At 38.9% G+C, this 21,233-nt stretch overlaps 1 protein-coding gene across 1 annotated transcript in view; it reads right to left on the minus strand.

The window, feature by feature from the left end:
* The window catches only part of NCAM2 (neural cell adhesion molecule 2), a 454,404-nt gene that overhangs the window by 128,408 nt on the left and 304,763 nt on the right, over nucleotides 1-21,233 (minus strand). Inside the window, 3 exon segments of the mRNA XM_015422532.1 lie at nucleotides 10,454-10,627; nucleotides 16,256-16,352; nucleotides 17,397-17,584. Coding sequence (XP_015278018.1) covers nucleotides 10,454-10,627; nucleotides 16,256-16,352; nucleotides 17,397-17,584 — 459 coding nt within the window.

The following is a 21,233-nucleotide window of genomic DNA, read 5'->3' on the forward strand; positions in this document are numbered from 1 at the left end:
CCTCCCCAAACTCCACCCTCTTCAGACTTCACCAGAAAATATCCAGGAATTCTCCAACATGGACTGGGCAATCCTAGTTCTTGGCCTGGCTCCAACCCCCCCCCCCCACTATTTAGCCATTCATACTGCAGGAGGAATCCTTCCCAATATGAGCTCCTGTCCTGCTTTTGCTTCTTGACCTCTCTCTCTGGCTATTGATGTGGTCGGGCCTGGAGCAGATCCCTGCGGCAGCCATTTCAAAAGGTATTTGGGGGGGGGGGGTTCCCCCCCCCCTGAGGGTTTTTTTAAAAAAAACAAACACTTTTCAGATTTCTCTGCAGGCCTAGAGAGTTTCCTGAGTCTGTAGAAAAACCTGTAGGGGGAGAGTGTGTCCCCTATCTGCAGAAATAAGTATGTGCACACAGAGGGGACTATCGAAAATTAGATACATAGATGTATCAGATTTTGGAGCATATTGTTTGAAGCTATTACAGAGAAACACATCAAAACCATGGTTTTCCCCCTATATTTGTAGCACCTGTGAAACAAACTAAATCAATTTATTTCAAAAACAGGATCCTGACCATGATTTACTCAGCATTATTCCCCATAATGTTAACGGTATTTATTTCTCAGTAAGCCTTATTCAAACATCCCATGATTCTAACCTGCAGTGAATGAGTCTGACCATGTTCAGAGTCTTCTTTGCCAATGAAATTTTGGGAACTGTACTGTTCCTCCCTGGTCACAATATGGTAAGTTTGACAATGGAATGCAGAATAGGAGACAAGGAGAAACAGCGACAGAAGACTAGAGATGTCAAAAAAGCATATCCTTGTATAGTCTTCCCAAGCTTTCAAGAAAACAAAACAAAGGGCCCGGTCAAACAGAGAATTTGTGGTGTGAAAGGCATGAATGTTGGGCAGATTTTCAGGGTGCAATCACACCGCAACATCTGGGAAGCGTAGTGCACCCGGGGCCAACCCATGGTGTCCTGCCGAAGATGCGGAGTTAAAAAGTACCAAAGAAGGTGCACTAGTATTTGGAAAATGCGCAGCACAGGCGGACGTCTGATCATGGGAGCGCTAGTATCCCATGGCGTATGGCGCCCGTCGACATCCCGTCACAAACCGGATGTTTTTCGTAAGCACATGCGCACAAACATGAAACTGAAAGTAGTGCTGCTTCGTGGAACTGCGCATGTGCACAAACGCGAAACGCTTGTATGATCGCACTGTGCCGCTTCTTCGCCATGCTGCAGCATCGCCATGTGATCGCCAGCTAACAGCCGAAGCATGGAGACTCGGGGGACTGTGTGATTGGGCTACCGTGCTTTATTTTGCTCCGGGGTGAACCGCCATGCCTCCCACTCCCCGCGTTATCTGGCCTGTGTGACCGGGACCAAAAGAAAGTTTTCTATGACAGTTGCCTGAGAAAGATCAGAAAGACCAAGTTGATTATGCATGAAGCATGGGAAATTACAGCACATGAATATTTATGTTTTTTTTAAATTGTTTTTAAAATATCAGGTATCTCCAAAGTCTATAATAAGAGAAGTTTCACATTCATAAGTCTATTTGAAATTAATGGCATTCATCAGGTTGTAAATTTGTATACAACTGCATCCAACACTGTGGAACACTCTATTTTCATTATATGCCCAGCTTTATATAACCACCTCTGACTTTGAGAAACAGCTGGATTCAAGCAAGAAAGCTTTGGATTTCACTGCTGGCCTCTCTGTAGTGAAGTGCTCCAAGTTAAGAAAGGAACAGGAAAGAAGCAATGCCCTTTTTTTCCTCTATGGCTCACCAGGGTCCATCTCCAACAGTCTAGTTAATCTTCCTGACTTTATAGGTATCTTGGTAATAGTTCCTTGTCTTCACAAAAGTGAGCTTCTTGCTATTCCTATGGGTCTCTATTATCTGAATGACCTACCTGCCAACTTTATTTATTTTAGAAGATTTATATCCCACCTTTCTGTTATTAAAGAGATATCATAACCAAAGTGACTAATAACATTAGAAACAGTAAAAACAAAACAAACAAAAAAACTAAAACTAAAATAAATACCAACAGCATGTAGGGCAATAAAACAAAAAGTGAGAATATACATAAATAAAAATACAATTGCATAATTCATAGTTCTTCATTTAAAAATAGAATAGCAGCAATACAAGTTAAATTAGGTAGCATATTTATCTGACATCAGTTCTCCTAAGAGACCATCAGTGACAATGCATGCTAACCATATTACTGTTGGGACTCCTCCAACATCCAGTAATAAGGATCCTAAAGGCCAGGACCTACTTTCAGCCAATTAGTCATTACTTTTTACATGAGTTCACCATGAGGACTTTCAGCCATACTGCAGCTGCAAGTCCTTTTGGAAACTCTTGTGTAAAAAGTGCAGATGGGCCCGATTATGATTGGGACCATGGCACAGGAGAGTGTAGGGGGTCCTACCTTCCACTCCCTATGCCATTTTTAGCTGGTGAAATGTTCCAAGAGCTGTGGGTGTGGGCATTAGTCACCCCACTGGGAACTGCAAATGCAATTATTCCATGCATGTGCAGCCTCCTGATGGGTTGCTTCATTTTTCAATTATCCCCCCCCAGTTTTCTCTGAGTACTTTAAAGCAGCTCACAACCCCCCCAGAGAAACAGCTAGGAAAGATTGAAGTGACCCCTAGAGGGAGCAAAACACATGCAGAAAAGAAGTAAAAGATGCAACAAGGCACACAACCAACAAAATAACCATTGTATGAAAGGTAATATCTAGTTTGGTTTTCAGATACTTCATTAAGAACTTTCTTACACTATGCTTGCAGGGGGTGAATCAAAGTATGCCCTTGTGGTGCAATACCATATCCTGGGGAAAACAAAAAAAGGAGAATTTTGTAAATCACAGCCTCTGTTATCTGAGGGCCATTCCAATGAGTACTTTCTAATACAAACCAGAAGTTGTTTTGCTGTGCTACCCATTTTACTGAAGTAAGTCCTCATATGAATTAACTTCAATGACACTGGAAGCTAATTCCACAGTGGCAAATATTCTTTGTCCGGTATATTTGAACAGGTCTCTGGAAACATGACATATATATTTCCCAAATAAATAAATATTATCTTCTATCTTGTCCTTGAAAATGTAATGCTATTTGTAGGTTTTATTGCATATTTGATAGATGGTATTAATAGAATCACATAATGGTAAGAGTATTCAGTTATACAATTATATAATTGGTATCTTACAAGAGAGGCAAGAAACTTGCAGGTAAGGTGCATACCTCCCCTCTTTGCTTCCTTCACTTTCCTCTCTTTTCTAAGAAACTTCCCCCTCTCTCTCCCCTCTCCCCTTATCTGTCAACCAACTCTCTCTCTTTTTTACCTCATCTCCTCCCCTTCTCTGTCAATGTTTAGTTGTCAGCCATTCAATCATGTCTGACTCTTGGTGATTGTATGGGCCAGCTCTCTCCACGTCTTCCAATCTTGTACTGTTTCTTTGACTTGTTCCATGCTAAGGCTGTTGTCGAATTTTATGGTGACTAGTCACCATCTTCTTTTGCGGTCCGGTTTCCTTTTTGCCATTATTTTTAAGAAAGTGGAAATGTGCTTCATTTTCATTTAATAAAAAGAGCTCAATGTGCTTCTCTAAGAAACTCTTGAGTCACACAACACAAACCTTTATTGGCATAACAGCAGCGGCCTCGGTTCAGGGATACAGGAAAGGAAAAGAAAAATCAAACAGTTAATTAACTACTCATTCTGAGAGAAAAGACTTCTCCTCCTGTAAGCATAGTAAAGGAAGTTTGCCACCACTTCGATGAAATCCACCCTATTTGATGCTAGAAGGTTCATAATCTTACTTTCCTCAGATTTGCCCTCCAGGGATTGCAATATAGGATTGAGGTGATAGGCATGTAAATCCTGGTAAAATCTACAAGACAGAAGTACATGATCCGTTACTTCAATCTCCTTTAGCCCACATGGACATAGCCTATCCGAGAAAGGTGTATTTTTAAAAAATCTCCTATATAGCACAGCTGAGGGGAGCACATTAAAATGGGCCAGTGCTCATTTATGTGAACACTCTTCTAATGTGGGGATCAATCAAACAAGAGAAATACTCTGCAAGCGGCACATTAAAAGAGATCCCCCAGTAAGTGGGGGAACAGTGCCCAGTCCTTTTTGCCATTAACCAATCCAAGCATAATTGCTTTTTCTAATGAGCTCTTCCGCATGACATGGTCGAAATAATGTAGTCACAGTTTTATGATTTTTCCTTCCAATGATGTCTGGTTTTATGTGCACCAATACTTGCTTGTTTGTAACCTTTGCTGTCCAAAGAATGTGCAGGAGCCTCCTCCAGCACCACAGCTCAAATGAGTCAATTTTCTTCTTATCTTGCTTCTTCATGGTCCAACTTTTGCAGCTTTAGGTTGCTACAGGGAACACAATAGCACAGACTAATCGGCATTTGGTTCCTAGGCTGATGTCCTTGCTCTTCCATATTTGATCCATACTTATCATTACTGTGTGACCCAGCATGATCCGATGTTTTATTTCTGGACTGTATTCGCCATTTTGGTTGATCTGTGATCCTAAGAAAGTTAATTCTTCCACACATTCAATCTCTTCATTGTAAACGGTTATTTTGACATTTCTTTTCTTCTCTGTGGTCAAGAACTTGGTCTTTTTGATGTTTAGGAAGAGGCCAAATTTATCTGTCAATGTACCCCCTCTCTGTTTCTCCCCCTCCCTTATCTGCCTAACTAAACCCATCTCTCTTTTCTCCCCCACCCCTTCTTCAGTAATCTCTCTTTACACTATTCTATGTATCCCAGCCCTAATTCTCCCTCTCCTTCTTTGACTTCCCCTTCTTTCTCCCTTCCCTTCTTGTTAATATTTTCCCACTATCTCTCTCTCTTTCCGTACTCACCTTATTAGCTGTGACAGCTGCAGTGTCAGGAAGATACTCCGGGCCCAGAGCAACTGCCCTATTGCTGAGCCAGGTATGGCTCCAGGTCTGGCCACAGTGGCAGCAATTCTGGGAAATGCTTCAGGCCTGGAGATTCTCCTAGTTGCCAGAGCTGTTGCAACTGAGCCTGGAGAACCTCCTGAACACCAGTATCACTGAGTGGCTGAGCTTGGAGAGCCTCCTGTGTGCTAGCAGCACTGTGGCCAAACCCAGAGAGGCAGCTGGGCCCAGAGAGGTGGCTGGGCCCAGAGAGGCTTCAGGATGCCAGCACCTCCAACAGCGTCAAAGATAGTTTGTAGGACAGGGGAGGATTTAACCCCCAATATATATTTTTAAAGATCAGATATTGCCACAAACCTAACCCCCCAAGTTTGCAGAAATATTTGTTTTAGGTAAGTGTGGCTTCAATCTGTGGATTTTGATACCAGCAGATGGGGGCCACATGAGAAATAGATATATAGTTATTATATAAAATGCAAATGCAGAGAAGATAATTTAATCAAAACAGACAATAATGTAATCAATATGTTTAATTTTTTGTACATTCCTTGATCTTCTACTATTTTTTTTCTGCTTGCTTTTCCTCCAAGGAAATATTACATAAATAGTATGTTAACCTATAGATTCTTTATCAATATTTGCAAACATCTTCCCAAAATACAGATAACTGATACTTCAGTACTGGTGGCTGCCTTTTGCTAGCAAACATATTGTGTATAATGTGCAGCTGTTATAATCCAGGTAAACTCTTTATATATTTATGAATCACACAAACATCTTTCACTATAACCTTATTGTTTCAATTATACCTCAGTAGATCACCACTGATTTGAGATTTTGGTGGATATGTTCATAAAAAGTCACTTCCTTCTTTTTAGTTGATTTGCAATTACAGAAACTGTTATAAAAAAGGAAAGTCCAGAAGACTCAATACCCAATGGAAATTTCTTAATTTCACAGTAAATGAATCAGAAAGCTGTCATTTTCAGTTTTGCTTGTTTACTTTGCAAAAGCCTTTGCCCATGTGTCATGGAGTATGGAGTCTGCTATGTTCTTAAACCATTATCTTGCACAATCTTCCCTGAAGGAATGCAGTAGTATAAAGGAGAATGGACTTCAGCTTCAAAATACTTCCCACTGATAATCAGCATTTTAACTAGACAGGATAGCCTTTAAACTCACTTTAATTATATCTATAAGATGGCCCATAGCTAAAGAGGACAGAACACAGTTCCCTAACAGCTTCAGGTTTTCTTTTTCATGAATGAGACTGTACCTGTAAGAAACGTCACTGGAATAAACTTCATTATAAAGGCCACTAAAACAGAGATTCTACCGAAGACTTTTTTGGACCATAACCTGGTAAATTTGGTGTTTAAATGGAAACCAAAGGAAATTAAATGAAGTTTTGTTGCAAAAAGAAAAAAATGTTGAGGGATATATAAAAAAATAAATGAATTTTTTGAATTTAATCTTAATAAAGATACTGATGTGAGAATGGTTTGGGATACAAACAAAGCATTTATGAGAGGACAATTTATACAATATAATACTGAACTTAACAAGAACTTAACAAGGTCAAGGGAAGTCACAAAAGATTTTAGATGAAATTTAAAAAAAGAGAAGGAAATGAAAATTTCCCCAGGGAATATTAACATTCCTTGACAAATAAAATATTCTACAACATCTTTCGATGTTGACAACAAGGCAGATGGAAGTAAAACTAAATTGTGCAAAACAAAGACATTTTAAATATACTAATAAACCAGGTAAATGGTTGGCATATATATAGAAAAAAGAGAGAAAAGAAAATGATATGGAAATTACATGAAAGTAATAAACTATGTACAGATCAGGTGGCTATTAAAAATAATTTTTAGTTTTTATTCCAATTTGTATAAATATCATGGTGTGCCACCAGAAAAAAAATAGATGAATTTCTTAGAAAACAAATTTTACCTCAAATCACAGAAGAACAAAGATTTATTATGAATGGTCCTATGGCAATAAGGGAAGTGGTAGAAGCCATAAAGAAAATTAAACCAGGAAAAGAACTGGGACCAGATGGCTTATCAGAAGTGTATTATGAGTGTTTTCAAGATGAACTTCTGCAACCATTACAGATTACAATGAATTATATTCTACAAACTGGAAATATGCCAGAAGTGGATAGTATAACATCAATACCAAAAGAGGAACAAGACTTTAACTTGATTAAAAACTATAGATCAATATCGTTATTGAATAATGATTATAAGCTGTTCACAACGATTTTAGCAGGAAGACTGACGATAATTAAAATGGATTTATTCATCAAGCTCAATGTGGCTTTTTGTCTAAGATATAGTTAAAAGAATGTTAGAATTATATTGGACATTTTGGATTATCTAGAGAAATGCAGAGAAAGCATTTAATAATTTGAACTCTACTTTTTAAATTAAGAATCTTGAAAAAATGAACCTTGAGGACAATGTAATGAAGTGTGTGAAGTCAGTCTATACATCACAGACAGCTCGAGTAATTGTAAATGGAGAATGTAAGATTCAAAAAGGAACAAGGTTACCCACTATCACCTCTCTTATTCATTTTAGTGCCTGAAATTATGGAGATATTAGACTGGATGACAGGATTGGAGGTATTAAGATTTAAAAAACACTTCTAAGCTAAGAGCTTTTGCAGATGATTTGGTATGAATTCTAGAAGATCCCCTAAAAAGAATAGAAATTTTAGTGTCTAAATTGACCAAATACGAGACCAAACAGAACTGATGGACACAACTGGTTGCAAGGTTGAAAATAGAGTGAAATATTTGAGCATTATGTTGACAAATATGAATTATATGCTATTTCAAAATAATTATGTTAACATTTTGAATGAAGTTAAAATATATTTTTAAGATGGGATAAATTGCAACTGTCATTGTTGAGAAGAACATATGTGATTAAGATGAATGTTTTACCCAGGATGCTATTTTTGTTTCAGACAATACCAGTGTTGACATATGATATACCATTTAAACAACAGCAAAAAGATATATCTAAGTTTGTTTGGCAAGAGGGAAAACACATGTTAAATATAAAATCTTGCAAGATGCTAAAGGAAGATGACGTCCGGGCTTATCCGATTTGAAATTATATTTTGCTGCTTATTATTTGGTTTGGCTGAAAGAATGGTTACTGCTAAGAAATACAAGGTTACTGGACCTGGAGGGACATGATCTGAGATTTAGCTGATATAGCTATCTTTGGTGTGAAAAAAATATTAAGGTTAATGTAGACTTTAAAAAATCATTATTATAGACATGCAATATTGAGAATATGGAATAAATACAAATCTAAACTATGTCCAAAATCCGGTTTGCGGGAGGCCAGCCCTCGGGCTGTGCCTCCTGTGGGCCGTCTTTGCCTCCCTGCGAGGAACAAGTCGGCGCAAGGAGGAGGAGAGCATCCGGGTGCTAACAGGGGGGAGGGGCCGGAGGTTTCCTTGCCGGCCCGCGCTTCCCTCCTTCAGTTTTCTCGCTACGCTCGGCCCACCCTCCTGCCCAGTTAACAGTTCAGGCTTCAGCTGATCACCCAAGTAGGGGGCCAAGTAGGAATTTTTGGCCTCTTCCTAGATTGGCTCAGGGAGGGGGTGTTTTTGCCTACTTTGAACTGTAGCTATAGCAAGGGTTTTTTGCAGGGTGTGGTTGAGTTTAAATAGGTGGTCACTTCTGTAGGCAGGTTGTTATTCTGAGCAGATGGCGGCATGGTGAGCACCAGCTTATAACCCGTTTGGGAATTAGGGGTCTAGTCGGTATAGTCTTTGGGCTCTGCGGCCTGGGGCGGGGAAAACAGACCGCCTAAGGGTTTGCTTGGGATTAGCCTTCCTTTGAGCCTTGCGGCTCGAGGGCGGTTTTTTCCCTGGCAACTACCCTAGTTGTGCTGGCCGGAAGCAAGGCATATTCCATTTGCTTTGGTTACGGAGCTGGGTGCTCGCCCTAGATCTTTATGGCGAGGGAAGGGTCTTTTGACCCCTAGCCTCGCCATGCCGCATTCTGCGTATCCCTGTTTAAGATGTGCCATTATGTTTGTTGTAGTTAATAAAGTGGCCCGTTAGTACCCAATATTGTTGTCTGACTCGTCATTCCGGCTAGGGGGGCAAACATATTTGTGGCTTTAAACTCAAAACATGAATGGTTAACTTATTGTGCTTTATTATTTTTCACACAGGGTGAATGCAAGATGAAATCAAGGGAAGGTTAGATAAAAGGAGGATATAATTGTCAATGGTTTTTCTATGCACAATTATTAGAAAGATTTAAATCATTATGGTTTTGACAAAAACAAGATGGTATTTGAAATGGAGTTACGTACAAATTATGTTCAAGTTATTGCTAAAATGTATAAACTTTTACTGAAATATAAAACAGAAGAACAAGAGAAAGACTACAATAAAATGGGCTAAGAATTTTGTATGTGATATGCAAATGGAACAATGGGAAAGAATGAGGCTGAAAGGGCTTGAAATTCACATTAAGTGTTAACCTTAAAGACATTTTTTATAAATGATGTTTCGTTGGTATATGTCTCCAGATAAATTGGCTAAAAGGTATAAAAACATGTCAAATAAGTGTTGGAAATGTGAACAGCATGAAGGGGCATTTTATCATATGTGGTGGCTTTGTAATAAAGCTAAGAAATTTTGGATACAAATACATTCATTAATACAGAAGATTCTAAAAATTAATATACAAATGAAGCCAGAAGCCTTTCTTTTAGGACTGATGGACAGACAGCTTGAAAATAGTAATGAAACGTTGTTTCTTTATATGATTATAGCAGTCAGGTTACTTTATGTACAGAAATGGAAACCTACAAATATACCGACAGTAGAAGAATGGTGGTTAAAGATGTTAGAATTTGCAGAAATGGCCAAACTTACTTCTTTGATTAAAGAAAAGACAATATCCACTTTTATTGCCAGCTAGAAGCCACTTATTGACTTTCTGCATGCAAATAGGGAAAAAAATGAATACATGAATTGTGGATTTGATGGGTAAGGAGAAATTTAAATAATAGAAAACAATAAGGAATAATGATGATGGTTACAATATTAGAGTAAGTGATTATGTTTAACTTTTTACATTTAGCAATGTGCTTGCATTAGGCTTTGCCACAGAGAAAATTTGGAAATTTTAAGGATACATTCCTTTGATTTTTCTTTCTTTTTTTCTTTTCTTCTTCTATTTTTCTGTCTTTTATATATACAAAAATTTTCAATAAAAATATTTTTTTAAAAAGAGACTCAAAAATGTTGTGATATTTGTGGAACTTGTACAAGCATGAAGCAAAGCTATTTGATATTAGTGAATATTTCCTAAAATATTTTAGTTAATTTAAGGGAATGTGCTTTCAAAAATAAAATTATTGGGCAGTAATAGCAAACAAATACTAAAGCACTTAACCCTCATTTCACATTCACCCTATTAATCATCTGTATTTTCTCTTTGCAGACTCACTCTGATCGCCATGGGAAAGCACAACTTTCCATGTTTCTGAAGTGACTTCTTTCACGTCTACTTGGTAATGATGAATGGGAACACCTCCATGTGAATCTGGTCTGTAGAAAGAGACTTCAGCAGTCGTCTGTGATACTTCTATAATTGTCACTCCATGTGGACTAGATGGTACGTCTATAGAAGAGATAACGGAATTAAAAATCAATAACTATATAACAATATATCAATGATACTATGGTCAGAAAAAATAATGGGGGAAGGGGGTGGAGTTTAGAAAATATGTAAATTTGGCAGAGTTCCAATATCTTATGCTGAGGCAAAATTACACTGCAGGAACATACAATTATATTCTGTTGGCAATGCAACTGTGATAAAAGATGTAAATAGATTCACTTAATTTAGCAAACTTTGTTGTATGCTCTCCTCTACCATCTTCTTGGCCAAGTAATATTACTTCCGTTCTTATTTCTATGATAATTGTAACAATTCTCAGCAATAATGCCTTTGGGATTGTGATAAAGTCTGCATGTCATATTGTGAGAATGCAGAGCCATCTAAGTTCTCCATTTGCCACAACAGCTGCACAATAAGGCTATCAGCTGTCAGAGGCCAAGTGAGGAGCCAAGAGCAGCCATCCATCTTTGCTTTGGATTATTATGATAGTTATTATCTGAATCTTGTAATTGTTCTACAAATTTTGTACAGTGTTTTTCAAGATGCATCATCATGAACTTCAAGTCACTTTATCGTGAAAGTGACCAAACATTATTTGGGAAATGCAACATAGCTTTGTCAGAATGAATTTTCTAAAGAAGGTGTAGAATTCAACACCAAAAAGATGATATAGTTCAGCTGCTTTTCCATGTAAGTTCAAAGTGAGAACAAAGTGTTGTGGAAGCACTCTAAATAAAATTAATTCCCTGAAGATCCTTAATAGTCCTAAATGAGATCAACATGCATCAGCAAGTCAAGCATCAACAAAATTTGTTCAGCAAATTATTTGTATTCTTTCAAAGGTATATATATATACATATTACTTTAATATTTAAAGGAGGTCTAAATATGCAAACTAGGCTTCATTACTTAATTCATGCACAACATTTAAACTACCAAAGTATGGTTAGGCCGAAGGCAGAAAGAGTGTTGGGATGTTTAAAAGCTGCCACCTTTAGTATTACTTAAAATATGCAGTATAGCAACCATACAAGTCAGTTTATTTTTAGGAGAGTGATAATGCTCTTGGCTAGGGTTGTTAGTCTTCCCCTCTGAGAGGCAGTGGGAGAAAAATAAAATAAAAAAATGGCTTCTTGGCTGACATCCTGGCATCATTTCTGAGAAAAACCACAAGTGATATCAATTCTCTCTAGGAATCACCCCAAACTCAATGGTTTGAAGCACTTAGTGAGAATGCAGAAACATATTTTTTCCATAGAGTTTCCACCAATTCCTAAAGAGGTGTGATGTCACTTCCAGTATTCCCAGAAATGATGTCACACTGTCACTGATGTCCACCCCCGTGTCCCCATCCACTCAGTACTCCCTGGCCTTGCAGGCCTGTAACCGGGATTTTGTGGCTTGTGTGGCAATTTTTTTTCTGGTGGGACTGAAGTTCTCAGTGCAGAAAGAGAAGCCATTTAGCCAATACAAAGCTGTTACTAGGATAGATCTTTAAATTGCAAGCTGTCAATCACATTAGATGGCAGTTTTCAGCTGCTGCAAGTTAATCACTTCTGCCAGCCCAAGCAACAATTCTGATAACAAGCCGAAAGGAGGGGAGTGATGACTTCTATACTCAAGAAAGCTAACATTTAGGCAGAAAAGCTCTCTTAAAGGATACCAGTGTCTTGGCAGAGTTAGAAGGGATCCTAGAGGTCAACAATTCCAACCCCCTTGCTCAGTGCAGGAATTAGTCAACTACAGCTCCCCACTCTGCTTAAAGGAGCACATACCTTTTAAAAATGTTTTTAAATGACCGTAAAAAAATTTACAGGCCAAATTCTTGTGGGGCTGTGCGTTTAAGAAAGGGGGCAGAGCCCCCAAAAGCCCCAGTGGAGCTACAGGCCTGTTGGCAATACTACTCCCAGCTCTTGGTGAGAATTCACACAGGCCAGTAAGCATATGAGAAGCTTTTGGGCTAGGGAAGAAGCATACCATTTACCTCACATTCACCAGTTCGCTAGGGAAGAAGCATACCATTTACCTCAAATTCACCAGTAATTTGACTTATTCCAAGTTAGAACTGCAGTTACTAGCAGAAAATGACTTCTATTACATTTTTAGCATTTTGATCAGCTACAAGATTTCCAGGCATATATTTTCATATATTTTCTAATATCTGATGTTGTACAGAATAAATGCTAAACATATTGCATGCCTGGTCAAAAGATTATAGTGTGTTCTTAAAACTAATATTAACATCTTTATCTTGTAGCATCTTGTATAACCCAACATCAGTATATATTTGTGATGGTGAAGAACCTGTTTACTATGTGCTTGGCAAACACCCTGTGTATAAGTTACCAAGGGAAGTTATTTTTGTTGCTTTCCTTTAATTTCTCACACAAAAACGACGTACAACAAAGAAAATGCTCCAATTCTTTAATCTTTGACACTGCTGTTTTACAGTATGTATTAAGGGTCATTCTCATAAAACTGATAAAGAAAATGTCAATTGCTTATGAAAGAGACACAGTGACATTTAGTCAGCATAATCAACCTTTAAGAAATGAAGAACGATTACAGCAAATGAAGCCAGATAGAAAGCTACGTAATCATCACCTTGCAACAGCCTGGATTTGTGGTTAAATCTGTTCCTCCCATTCACATCCTTTGCTGGAATAAATCAGTGCTGTTGTAATTGTTCCCATTTTATACCAAATGAGAAACCCAATTGATGTGCCACAAAACAATACTTCACAAACTAACTACTGTCTGTGTTGGCTTGTCAGCATTCCTATTCCATATAGTTTTGTAAATGATGCTTATTGTGGTTTGTGCATATGTAATCCCTAGTTAGAAATGGAATGAGCCATGAAGGGGTGGAGCCTTTAGATGCAGAAGGGTGCAAAATGTGTGAAAAGGAAAAGAGGGAAGCAAGACTGCCCTCTGAGGAGCTTGAACCTTAATCATAGGCTTGTTTAAGGTAACTCATCACCTTGTTAAAGGTAACTATGGGCATGATCACATGCACAATTAGCCGCGCAGTAACTATGGGCGTGATCACATGCACAATTAGCCGCACGGATTTAAAGGGCGCAATCAGAAATGGACCCGCACCCATCAGCAACACGTTTTGCTCCGCCGCAGAAGCAGAGTAAAAAGACACCAGGGAGACTTCGGTAGCAAATGAGTTGCTATGGACCACAGATGGAGTTACCCATGTCTGATCACTCCAGTGCGCTCTCAAGGCATTGGGATGGTCTGATCAGGCCATCCCGACTCTGTGCCGTTGTTTCCCCCCCTTCTCAATATGCGCATCGCACACTCCATAGGGAGCCCTCAGTGCTGAGATGCGATTAATCAATTCCACATTTAAGCAAATTGGAAACAAATGGCAACCCCCCCCCCGACTCACCCGCGGTTGTGTCTGATCACACAGTGGCGGGTTGCCCCCGCAGCTTCAAAGGACTGTGTGATAGCACAACTGCAGGTCAAATTCCTCCAGAGGAAATAGCCTCACTTCCCACCCACTTTATCTGGTGTGTGTGACCGCCCCCTAAGAGTATCTCTCTTCTGTGAGAGCTGTGATTGACCCAAGGTCACCCAGCTGGCTGTGTGTGGAGGAATGGGGACTTAAACCCGGTTCTCCAGATTAGAGTTGCCACCTGGTAATGGTGGAATTTTCTACTTCGCCCCATCACAGACCAACCAATACCCAGTGAGGTTTAGACTCATGGAACTTGGAACCTCCGCAAGGGTGGGGGGGCCTGGTAGGATGCGCCTTTAAAAAATGATTCTGTTGTGTTACTAAGTTAACTAAGTTTTAGTTACATGATATAATGTTAAGTGAAAAGTAAAAATGTTTTATTCTCTTTGAATTATTGCAAGATTCATTCCAAATTCTGTCCCACAGAACCCACAAGCTGAGATCACACAAACAAGTTCTCATTACCAGCCTACATCTTCTGATACAGTTCTACTTTGGCTCTGAAAATACCAATTTGATCCAAATTTATGGAGTAAAAATGAAAAATCCTGCTCCAGTCATGAAAACTAACACATTTATTGCCGTATAAGCTTTCTCAGGATAGGGCCCAGCTCATTAGATGCATGAAATGAAATCCCAGGATACAGGTTTGTGTAAACTGAACAAAAGAAAATATGAACCATGCAGTTAAAAGACTATAACATACTACAGGTTTAATTCAAGAAATGTTGATGCACAAGGCAACTATAATTATCAGATTATGCCCTTTCTGTGTTACAACTTTTAAAATTATATTTATTTCTCTCTGTATATATTCCTTCCTTCCGCTCTTCTGATCAACAGATCTTGAGCAATGACTAAAAGAGTACTAAATTAATTTCTAAAAAAAAAAGACAATAGACAGGAATTTAACACTAATAAGGTTATATTCAGATCACTCTCCACATCAGAGAATAACATCCCTTTAAGAATTATTGAATGATAAATGTGGTAAAAGAGGTAAAATCCATCAATTCCTAAAAACAGTGTAAAAGGAACATTCCAGTATTTTATGAGATATGGTATTGATTTTATCCAGGTCACAAGGACATATTACAAAACTTCCCACACAGTACTTCAGAAGGTAGATTCAGTTGGGTAGTCTTGTTAGTCTGAAGCAGCAGAACAAAGTTTCAGTCCAGTGGCAACTTTGTTCTAATACTTCAGATATGAAGACAAGCTACAAACAAATGCCCTAGCATAAAGAAGAACCATCAAATATCTTGTATAGGAAGGCAAGTGCAGTGGTGGTAAAACACCAAAGAATTGGGCTGAAAAATCTCTATGAGCACAAATTATATATATCAGTTTCTACATACAAAGGGTTTGGTTTAATTCAGCTGATGCTGGGTTCTAACCCCTGAAAGTTTGTACAACAGTAAACCCGTTAGTCTTTAAGATGCTACTAGACACTGTTTTTTTGCTGCAACAGACTACAAGGATTATCTCATTGGAAATTTCTCTATGTATAGACATTATAACAACTGCAATGATCATTACTACAGCAAAGGCAAAAGTTCATTTTCCTGATACTTTTAGTTTAAAACACAGTATAGAAAACAGTGTTTTTGCTGAGACTGTGATTTTGTGTGTACTAATCTTAGTTATTTGCTTTTTATGCTTTATATGAATAATTTAAGGAGCTGCAGTGGCTCAAGTAGTTAAGAGGCTGAACTGTAGGCTGTGGAAGGTCGGTAGTTCAGCAGTTCGAGACCCTAGTGTGCTGCATGACGGAGTGAGCTCCCGTCTCTAGTTCCAGCTCCTGCCAACCTAGCAATTCAAAAGCAAGAAATTGCAAGTAGATAAATAGGTACCACTTCAGTGGGAAGGTAACAGAGTTCCGTGCGCCTTGGTGTTTAGTCATGCCGGCCAAATGACCATGGAAATGTCTTTGGACAGCGCTGGCTCTTCGGCTTTGAAACGGAGATGAGCACCACAACCCTAGAGTCGGATTCGACTGGCTTTCGAGCAAGGGAATCTTTACCTTTACCTTTTTATGAATAATTTGCTTTATTTCTACTACACTTTCCTTATTTGTAAGCTAACTTGAACATTAATTTTGTGCTTTATGACAAGATATAATTACTAAATTGTTAAACAAAATTATATACACTTACCAGCTAAGTCAAGTATATATTCTTGAAATCGCGTTCCTATTCGGTTTGTGGCTGTGCAGTTGTATCGCCCAAAGTCATTGTCAGATGTGGGAGCAATCTTAAGAGATAATATACGTTAGATGTGAACACAATAAAATATTTTATGAGCTATTACTATCTCAATTTTAATGAATGCATTTTTAACAGGTGAAAATTCTGAAGAATAATAATCTGTCATGATTAATACCAGTGGGAGGTTTAGGAAAGTGTCTACTCTTTGAGGGCCTGACCCAATCTGACTATGAGTTTATCACCTTCTTAAAGCTAAATAGGACTCTGTTTTCATGGTCTACTTTCACCTTTCCATGTACATGCACAGTCATTTGTATGAGCCCTGACAAGAATATTTACTCTGCTATGAAAGCTTGCTGAATCAGTGTAACCTACCTCACAGGATTGTTGTTACAAGGTTAAAATTAAGGATATTGCAAGGTGCTTTGGGTTCCCTTTGGGGAGAAAAGCCAGGTATAAATATTTACATAAATAAATAAATGCATGTAAGTGGTAGCAAGAGGCAGGAATTCTCTGTACACAGGTGCTGTTCCCTGCTCTAGACTGGACTAGGAGTTTCCCACATTCTCATTTTCCTCACTTGTGTGTTCCTGTTGCTTCAGAGTTTCTTTTTACCTGTTCCACACATGTTTTTCTCCCTCTGGTGGTAAACTCTATATTACATTGCTTTATGGCCGGCATAAAAACCTGCCGTTTAAATCTGCAGAAATATATGCCAGACATAAAGTGATGTAATACAGAATCAACCACTAGAGGGAGAAAAACATGTGCAAAGCAGACCCCCCCCCAAGCAACAAGAAGACATAAGCAAGGAAAATGAGAATACAGAAAAGCCCCAAGTTCTGCACCTTTGTATGTTTTTTAAAAAAATATTTACATTAATTTTGGACAGTTCAGAAAAAGAAGCAAAATGATTCACCAAGCAACAAGAAGACATAATATAAAGGTTAGGGTTAGGGTTAGGGTTAGGGCTTGAATATTTTCAGTACTAATTCTAGTCAGAGTGATATGGTGGTAAAAGAGTTACAACTTCAACCAAGTAGGGTGCAAGTTATTTAAAAAGGTTATTTACCTGCATTCAAACTCTTACCTCTAATACCAGTTTGTTTCCAGCAGTGTGAATCTTTAAATGAGTTGAGTCTCTTCCAGGTAAAACTGATTTTCCCCGTCTCCAATGAATAGAAGCTGATGGGTTAGATAGAACATCACAGCTTATATTGATGGGGTTTCCTTCCCATGAATAATACGTTGTTTGATTTGACACAAAGATTGGAGCATCTGAAAAATATGATTATATAGGCATTTTTATTTCTTTACCATTCAGCCATGTTACCAATGAAGTCATGGCAACTTCAAAGGCAACTGTTGCATGTTATTTGATTAAATTCTACATATCCCAAATATTCATCACTATTTCTCCTCTGAAACTATTTTAAAAGTTGTATACCAATGGTAGTCATTCTTCTCATGAAGAAAGCAGTAAGACCTTGTATAGAAATATTGCTTCTATATTCACATGCCTTCTCCTGTGATGTCTTCTGATAACATGCTGTGTCTTATTTCCTGTTGCAAGCCAAATGGTGAGGCCAAATGGCCTCAATAGCCATGCCATAAACCCACATTCTTTCACACTTTCATGCCAAAAGCCAGACCTCATGGCTACACTTTCTGGCCCACATGCGACAAGTCACGTACACAATGAAGTAGCTGGAGTTTGGGTCAGATGACTGCAGGCGGGGTCCCAAATTTATAGCCTATCCCCACATGCAGCTATGGCAACCAACAATTGGGTACACCCATGCCCACTCGCAATTGGCTGATGACCACATCTAATTTGTGAGTGGAATTGGGGTATAATTGTTTGATCCCTATGGGAGTAAGTTCTCTTGTCTTGCTCTTGCCCTCCATTCCTCCTCTTGTCATTGTCTGTTTTATTGCACCTGAAATGTTGCCTCTTGAGAGACAAAGAGTTGCTTTGTGAACTGGAGCACAAGGTTCTGCAAAGATAGGATTTCCCTTCAAAATCCCTTGGACTATCCTGGACTGTGGATGTTCTGACTTGGTAACTATGAATTATTAATGTTTAGTTAAGGCAAACAGCCCTAGCCTTTGTTATTTTTGTAATCTCTGGTAGTCTATGATAAGCTCTGTACTGAATAAAGATCCTTCTTATTACTAATTTGTCTCTGATGTTGTAACTCGCATTCCAAGTCTAAGTCTTGTGCCTAACCTTGACCACATACACTACCATTGGAGAGTAAAAGTGTGCATCTCTACAAGATGACAGAGCATCACTTGCCCCAGAGTCCCTATCTATACCTTGTGGCTAATAGCCACTGATGGACCTCTGCTCCATATGTTTATCTAATTCCCTTTTGAAGTCGTCTATGCTTGTAGCCGCCACCACTTCGTGTGGCAGTGAATTCCAAGTGTTAATCACTCTTTGGGTGAAGAAGTACTTCCTTTTATCCGTTCTAACCCGACCGCTCAGCAATTTCATGGAGCGCCCATGAGTTCTTGTATTGTGAGAAAGGGAGAAAAGTACCTCTTTCTCTACCTGCTCTTTCCCATGCATAATCTTATAAACCTCAATCATGTCACCCCTCAGTCATCGTTTCTCCAAGCTAAAGAGCCCTAAGCGCCTTAACCTTTCCTCATAGGGAAAGTGTTCCAACCCTTTTATCATTCGAGTTGCCCTTTTCTGCACTTTTTCCAAAGCTATAATATCCTTTTTAAGGTGTGGTGACCAGAACTGCACACAGTATTCCAAATGAGGTCTCACCATTGATTTATATAGGGGCATTATGATATTGGCTGATCTGTTTTCAATACCCTTCCTAATAATCCCCAGCATAGCATTGGCCTTCTTTATTTAGGAAAAGCAGAGGCTAGTGAAAAGAGGTTCTGGTGGCAAATTGTCTGAAAACCAGAGAGGGTATAGACACTCTCGAGGTTTGTTGTTTAATGTACTGAAAAGTACAAGATTCCCTCTCATCCCTGGACTGGCTTGGGTGGGCTAATCTCTGTACAGACCTTCTACCCAATTTTTAAATATCTTACATGAAAGTAAGTGCAGCCGATTACAAACAAACAAACAAAAAAACGACAACAACAAAACAACAAAAAACCCATTCATTTCATATAGCAGCCCAATGGTAGTAAGAGCATTTAATTTTGTACTGGACTGAAGCCAGTTCTTGTAATCTGGGAACTACATGACTAGCATCATGAGTATGTTTTACTTGAAAAACAAAACAAATGAACACATCTACCATGTTATCTCACTTAGGCTTCAATACAAACTGGAAAACCATATGCAATGATGAAAGTTTTCAAAAGTTATTCATCACTAAGTAACTAACTAAACTTAAATTCTCACTATGCAAGCAACCTTTTGGGTTTATCCATCTCTCTAGATGAAGTCTCTAATCTGTGGTCAAATATCTCAAATATTGTACAATTAAACACTGTTGCTACATGGTGTTGTAATATTTTTGCAGGATTGTAACCACTTTGTTAGAAGCAAGTTAGATCTTTATTCATAGGCTTTAAGACACCATTAAAATTAAACTGAGATCAGGCATGAGCTGAGTTCCTGGACAGCTATGGTGTAGAAGGTGTTTTTTTTTTTAAGTTCTTGCCATTCATTGATGGGTTATGGACTTCGGCAACCTGGGATCATTTTGCTCCAGCCAATCAAAATTTTATTGTGTGTGGGAGACTATGTACATGCCCCACCCTCCACACAGCACTTGCAATTTGGAGCTGTTTCTCCCTATCATCCCCTTTTTAAAGCAATGATTGATTTATGTATTTACTTCACTTATAGCCTACATTTCTTGGTGAGACTCGTTGAACACCCCCCCCCAAAAAAAATCAGACTAGGATTACAGGATTGGAAAACAGTGCACCCCCCCTCCAAAAAACAACTTGTCTAAGGCATGACATACCAAAATGTAGAAGCTGGGTTACAAGCTAAACAACAATGGAGTAAAAACAAAGTGATACCTACAATAAACACTTCAACAGACTACAATCCTATTTCCTCGGTAGTAGAAAGTGCCATCAAGTCACAGCTGATTTAGGGTGACCCTGTAGGATTTTCACAGCTGTAGCGAAACAGTCCTGCTCTGGTCTGCAGGCCCTATTCCACCTTTCCCTCCAAGGTTTTCTCAACACCTGGAGAGGCTTTTCTCTTTCTCTGGTAACCTGCCACCACCACCTGACCTTTGTAGGAATTGTATGCTGGGAGAGTCAGGACTCCCAGCTTCTCAACCAACTACTAAGGCCTTGCCTCTTTGTCTTCCACTGCTCAGCACCTGGTTATCATGGAGATAGTTTACTGCCTTGAGTGTCCCTGGAGGAATAGGTGGAATAGGGCCTTCAGTGGTCAACTGACTGTCTTCCTTCAGTGGTCCTTTTAAAATAGCATGTCCAAGATGGTGGTCTACCAGGACCAAAACTTATAAAGTATTTATTAAAAAGAAAAGGTTTACAAGCATTCTCTTAGCACAGCACTAGATTGAGCAAAGGATACAAAAGTGTAAAATGCAATTCATCTGCTTCAATGGCATTCTTCTTGAATGATTAAATAGGTGTGGTTTTAGGACTGGATAGGTACTAATGGAGTAGCCTAGAATAGCGTGGGTTAAGAGAGAGTATTTGGTGAGCACCCTGAGGCATCTCTTGGTGGTTGAACAGTTTATGAACTTAAGAAAAGCCCTGATGGACCAGACCAGTGTTCCCTCTAGTCCAGCATCCCGTCTCACACAGTTTCTCTGGAAGGCCAAAAACAGGGCACAGAGGCTGAGGCCTTCCCCTGATGCTGCCTCCCTGTACTGGGATTCAGAGTTTGAGTGCCTCTGAATGTGGAGGTCCCTTTAATCACCATGGCTAGTAGCCACTGATAGACTTCTCCTCCATGAAT

The sequence above is a fragment of the Gekko japonicus genome, unplaced genomic scaffold (genome assembly GCF_001447785.1).
Source record: "Gekko japonicus isolate JY-2015 unplaced genomic scaffold, Gekko_japonicus_V1.1 scaffold1351, whole genome shotgun sequence".
NCBI classification, from domain to species: domain Eukaryota; kingdom Metazoa; phylum Chordata; class Lepidosauria; order Squamata; family Gekkonidae; genus Gekko; species Gekko japonicus.